At 38.7% G+C, this 6,017-nt stretch overlaps 1 protein-coding gene across 1 annotated transcript; it reads right to left on the minus strand.

Annotated features, from left to right (window-relative positions):
- Positions 1-607: 607 nt before the first annotated feature.
- Positions 608-5,556, minus strand: LOC109071245 (taste receptor type 1 member 1-like). Its single transcript, XM_019087727.2, has 4 exons — positions 5,275-5,556; positions 4,410-5,162; positions 3,901-4,113; positions 608-846 (listed from the first exon to the last, which is right to left on the minus strand). Exons 1-4 carry the CDS (start codon positions 5,542-5,544, stop codon positions 679-681), a joined length of 1,404 nt encoding a protein of 467 aa, XP_018943272.2. The 5' UTR covers positions 5,545-5,556; the 3' UTR covers positions 608-678.
- Positions 5,557-6,017: the final 461 nt, after the last annotated feature.

A 6,017-nucleotide genomic window follows, 5' to 3' on the forward strand; every position in this document is an offset into this window, starting at 1 on the left:
AAGAAGAAAATGCAATGAAGAGCCACTGGCCATTGTGTTTTACCCAAAGGCTGTGCACTTTGGGGAACTGAGCAGCCATTTTAAAAACACAAACAATTTGAAAGGAACGGACAGTCAAACAGGAAATACAGACAGTGTAGAAAAATGTAAATATGGCATTTCTCAGAAGGCAAAATGTAAATGTAGGTTTTCCAAAGAAAAAGAATACACTTATGCAAGACAAAATCAAACTGATCAACATCAGGAAACACATGCTGCCACCAGCAGACTTTACCACTGGTGTGTCGTAATAGTAGGCAAAAATGCAAAATATGACACTAAGGAGAATAATTAGGCATGCAGCAGAAACCATGACAATGATGGAGGGGATTTCTGTGAACTGAGGATAGAGAACAGAACGTATATTACATGTCGTACTGCCCTCCTCAGACCATTCACTCTCTGCACATGGAAAACAGGTATAAAGGTCCCCTGAAAAAGAAGAAGAAGAAAAAAAGAGTAAAATAATATGAATGTTCAGTAGTAGTATATATTTTTTATTTTTCTAAAAGCAAAAGTAACTGGATGTGGGAAAATATCTTCTTTTGGGTTCTGCAGAAAAACATAAATGCTTATGGGTTAGGAATCACATGAGGGGAAGTACATGATGACAGTTTTCATTTTTAGGTAGACTATCTTTTATCTTAAGTTATTATATGTCATTAACCTCTGCTTAAGGTACTTACGAGAAAAATCCACATAGTTGTTAGGTGGGCATTTTTTACAGGAAAAACAGCAACTATGAAAACCTTCAGTTCGCCTTGAATATCCTGCCTTACACTCAACAGAGCAGTTTGAGAATGGAACCTTTAAAAAACAAGAAAATGTGTAATTACAGTTAGTTCCCTTTCGAAATGGAAATTCACTACAATGAACATCAACAGCATGACTGGTGTCTGAAGTATATGTAATCACACATTAATATTCTTTTTTTTTTTTTGTCTTCAGGTACCAATTGTTTGTAGTGTGCGTCATTTAAGATAATGGAAAATTCAAGCAACAAAAGTTTCACAAAGTGTGTCTCTCCGTGTCCTCGTAAATTTGACACATTTGGCCTGTTCACACCTGGTCACTTCATGTGTTTTCTCTGATAGGATAGCTATCCGGTTGTTAAAAGACCAGGAGTAAATGCCCTCTGAAACACTTTCTAGATGCATTTAAATCCGATCACTCAAACAACTTCAGGAGGTGGTGTGGGCAGCATTTCAGACGAAACTGGACAAGTGTAAATGCACCAGGTTGTTGAAACCACATATGCAAATTTTTCTCCTCCCAACATATTAAAATAATAAATGTGTGAGAGTGTTTTATAGGCTATATAGCATGTTATAGTCAGATATGACAGCACTAATGCAACACTCATCACCACGGATGGGTTAGTAGCAAAGTATCTCTTCAGCAAGCCGACGCACAAACCACCACAAATGAAACTTAAAGTAAGTCACAGACGCTCAACACATAATCATCTTCATTAAAAAAGGTGAGACTAACCTATCTTTCCAGTGCTAATGCCGCGCTGTCTCCTGTTGTGATATTTGATTAAGTGACCAGGTGTAAATAGGCCCATTAGGACACCCAAGATCAGTGCATTGTTTGCTTGAAAAAACAAAGAACATATGTTCCGCACTCAAGGATGTTCAATGTGCTCATTGTGACCAGGGCTGCATTTCCCAAAAGCATTGTAAGCTTAAGTTGGTCTTAGATCCATTGGTTTCAATGGATCTACGACCAACCTTAGTTTCAATGGATCTACGATGTTTTCAATGGATCTACGATGTACTTAAGCTTACGATGCTTTTGGGAAACGTAGCCCAGCTCAGTTTAAGGAAGCTCTGCTCATGCTTGGCCTTCTTCTCATGGAATAAAGGACAAATTCCTGCACTCCTCGGTTCAGGTCCCACTTTTGCTGAAGTAGTTCAGACACTTAGATGATGGGGATTGCAGATTAAACTGGCCGGAGATTTTCAAAGAGGGGTAGCCCTTTTTCAGTCCTCAACTGCCAGCTCAAGAGATCTGCTGGATCAGGAAGACCAGTCTCTGGCATATTCTGATCCAGGAGAGAAAATATTGCTTGTGCCATCTAGCTCTGAGCCCCTGGCATTTTGGCACTTCTGGGAGGCAACTGTGGAAGAGTTTTTAAGATGCGAGAGTGCAGTCAGTAGCATTCAGGTGGTATATAGCTGTGTGAATCTCGTTCTCTACCCAAGACCACCAGTACCTCTGGCTTATCGAAAGATAACTGGAGTCAGGCCCAGAGGGCAAACATAGCCACTCATTTTCCCTCTCAAAATAATATGGGACAGGGGAGGGGTGATGATAAGAAAAGGAGGCATGACACCAGGGACTCTGTTAACAAGAGATGGTCTTAGAGCCTGAGTAATGAGAGCACTGGGCAAACTGAATTATGTCCTGCTCTCATTTGACTCCCTTTCCTGAGTAAGGGTATGGATGTATGTTCCCATTTGGAGTAGTGGCAACATTGAAGGTTGTAGTATGAAATTGCTTATTGCTTAGTTTTTTAGTGCAGTGCATGCTCATTTTGGTAGGCTGCATAAGTAACTCTTAGGGTAGAGCAGGGTGAACAGAACATAGACTTTGTGTACCTTCCTCCACAATTGGTGTTGGGTCTTGAAAAAAGGATGTATGCTCACCATTGGTATGGTGTTTCTATAAGTCATTCCAGATGATCGGTATGACTTTTCATTTAACCTTTATTAAACCAGGCAAGTCAATTAAGAACAGGTTTTTATTTTGAAAGTGAAAGTGACATGACATACAGCCAAGTATGATGACCCATACTTGGAATTCGTGCATTCTCTGCATTTAACCCATCCAAAGTGCACACACACCGTGAATACACACCCGGAGCAGTGGGCAGCCATTTATGCTGCGGCGCCCGGGGAGCATTCAGAGTATGAGTTTTCTCTCTTAGTTAACCTGTCATTGTTAAAATTGTGTAGAACCTCCCCTGCAGAGTAATAGTACAGAAGGCCTAGTTGCAAATGCTCCCTTTGGTAGAATGCTCCCTAATAGCATTGTATCAAGACTGGTCAGAAATGGCTGACATAGCTGAGCCTATGATGGTTACCATCCCCTTAGGACTCTGCTCTAGGTGCCGTATAGGACTGTGGCCAATCCCACAAGGGTGGGAGGCAGGTGTAACAGTCAGGACTCGCTGTAGAGAAGCTTAGGGACCACTGTATTGGCGCTTTTCCACTGTGTGGTACGACTCGGCTCGGTTTGCGTTTCCACTGCAGTTCAGTATTGCTTTAGAGCGGGAGGGATTGTTCACATGTCGTTATAATTGCGCTGCCTTTACAACTCCTGAAAAACCTTTTCATTCCGCGTCGCCCCATCAAGCTCTTGCTGGATCCGCTTCTCTGCTATCAATGAGAGGAACCAGGTACTGTACCCAGTGGAAAAACCCCCATAAGTGAACCGTACTGAGCTGTACCGTGCCGTACCATGCAGTGGAAAAGCACCATAAGACTATATACAGTATGGCCAACATTGGGCTGCTACAGTATATCACATGGGATGCAAACATATGGTTGATGCACTTCTGACTCTGGCTAAGTAACCATAGAGTCAGTGCTATGCCTGCTATGAATGTGCATATACACATAAAGGATGAATTCTCTAAGCATGTAGTAGTGGGTAATGATTCCCCACAGTGTCATCTTCATTTAATAGCCCATATAAACTCTGAGCAGAACAGCAAACTTCATTACTCATTCACAATTCAATTGTTCTGATAAAGTAGAAATATGTTAATTGACCTTTATATGGAGAAATTTGCTGGTTGAGAGAAAAAATGTAAAGCTAAATGTTTATATAAGGTTTAACAAAAAGATGACTTACAGAACCATTGTTATGCCATGGCATGAGAGAGTTGTCGATACTAAAAGTAATTTCAGGATGAGTATCATATGTGCCAACCATCTCAAACTGTGGAGGATTCACATCAGTGCGCCAGAGCACAACTGCATAACTGATCGTTGGATCATAATTGTCATTGTATTTCACCTGACGGCCATTGAGTGGAAAATCCAACTTCCTTATCTCTTTAAGAAGCTGTTGTGAGGTGTGTTCAAATAAAAAAAGACACATAACTTTTAAATAATTATAATAATCATTGTCATCATTTATTATTATTATTATTGTTGTATTACTGTAGCATTAATAACATTTATATTAATTCTGTTTTACTAATTTATTAAAGTTACATAAGTAATAATGCAATATATAATATCTATTCTTTTTTTTTCGTAAAAAAAAAATACAATTATTCATTAATTAAAATGTTACTTCAATAATGCAATTTAAAAAATAATTCAGCTTGTCATGGATTCAGATAAAAATTCACTTACCATGTATGGCTTGGCCATTGTGTTTTTGTGGCATTCATTCATGTCGCACTGCAGAACCTTATGTAACGCATGAGCTATGGTATAAATGGCAGAATAGATGGCAAAGGAGAATGTGGGATTTTCATTTATGATCTCCTCTGCAGTCAACAATGAGCAGTAATCACAATCTTGATTACATGTCTTTCTCATCCCCAGGATGCCAGTCTCAGCTCTATCATTATAGCCAACATCAGTTATTCCGTTGACTTTATAGACAAATTCATTAAATCCAGGCAATGACAACAGTCTCTCCGTAATGCCAATGATTGTGCCAATTTTCCTGATTCCTGGCTGTCTTGGAACCTGCTGATTCATAGCCCATGCTTGACTTGCAATCCATACTTTGTCTTGGATGTTGTTTGCTATGGCTGCTTTAATAATTTTGCTTGCATATTGTGGCAAAGCAAAAACAACAATGACATTGATTTTGAGCTTATCAATCTTTTTAAGTGTTAGACTGTAGTTTGCATTTAGACTTAGACCCTCTTGATAGGCCAAACAAATGCCAGTATTGTTTATATACTTGTTAAACAGCTTTAGTCCATCTGTACTGTAATCATCTTGGCTACCAAGAAAGGCAACCCAGTTCCATCCGAACCACCGTATGATGTGAATAATCATCTCTATCAGGTCTTTGTTGCTAGGAATTGTTCTCACAAAAGAAGGATACTGAAGTTTATTGCTTAATGCATAGCTAGTAGCTCCATAGTTCACCTTTAAAAGAGAAGAAATATATATCACTCATATATAGCAACCTGATAATCCTGAACAAAAGGCAGGACGTGTTTGTTTCATTATGTAAACTTTATAAAAAGAAACAATTTACCATTGGTATAAGGTCCACTGTGATCAATGGTGCAATGGTAATAGTTTTTGAGCTTCCATATGGTCCCGTTAAAGCAATCACTTTAGGCTGATAGTTGTTGAGTTTTTCTTTAGGTTTTATTGAGCCATTCTTGGAGATTAAATTTAAGACTGTATTTAAATTCTTTATATTAGAACAGTGGTCAAAAATTTCATAGCCCAGAGAAACATTGGGCAAAAGAGTTGTGGAATTATTAATCTCCTCAACAGCAAATCTCATTACTTGCAACATCTGATATCCAGATTTGGAGGGACTGTGCCTTAAACACATCAATGAGAAAGTTAATAGCATGCAATTGAATATTCAGTTTAGAAATGTGACTTGATTGACGTGGAAATGCTGCTTTGATTCACATAACCATGTACTGATAACCAAAATATGGTAAAAGGTCCTTGCTTACCTGAAACATTCAGTGGGTTCTGCGGAAAACAGGGTTGTTTCATGTTCTATGTCATGTAAAGCAAAAAGGCCACCCAATAAGTAATCTCCTTCTAAGCTGAATTTAGAAGTTGACCAAGAAACTTTGAAAAATAAACAATCAGTAAAGCCTACAAGAAAAATGTATATGTTACTGAGAAGCATTGTTTATGATGGGTCGTGGGTCCTGAAACTAGGATGTGCCTTGGCTAGCAATTTAAAAGCAGTCAGGCTTATATTCTAAACTTAATTTTCTTAAAACACATTTCAATTTGCTTAAACCACTA

The sequence above is a fragment of the Cyprinus carpio genome, chromosome B8 (assembly GCF_018340385.1).
Source record: "Cyprinus carpio isolate SPL01 chromosome B8, ASM1834038v1, whole genome shotgun sequence".
In the NCBI taxonomy this organism is placed as follows: Eukaryota; Metazoa; Chordata; class Actinopteri; order Cypriniformes; family Cyprinidae; genus Cyprinus; species Cyprinus carpio.

Bases quoted from the DNA above. Each gene is read 5' to 3' on its own strand.
- LOC109071245 (XM_019087727.2), bottom strand. From the start codon at position 5,544: ATGTTGCAAGTAATGAGATTTGCTGTTGAGGAGATTAATAATTCCACA. The intron at 5,163-5,274 runs GTAAATTGTTTC...TCTCTTTTAAAG, and splicing joins CAGTGGACCTTATACCAATG to GTGAACTATGGAGCTACTAG. The intron at 847-3,900 runs GTAAGTCATCTT...TGTTTTTTAAAG, and splicing joins CATGGCATAACAATGGTTCT to GTTCCATTCTCAAACTGCTC.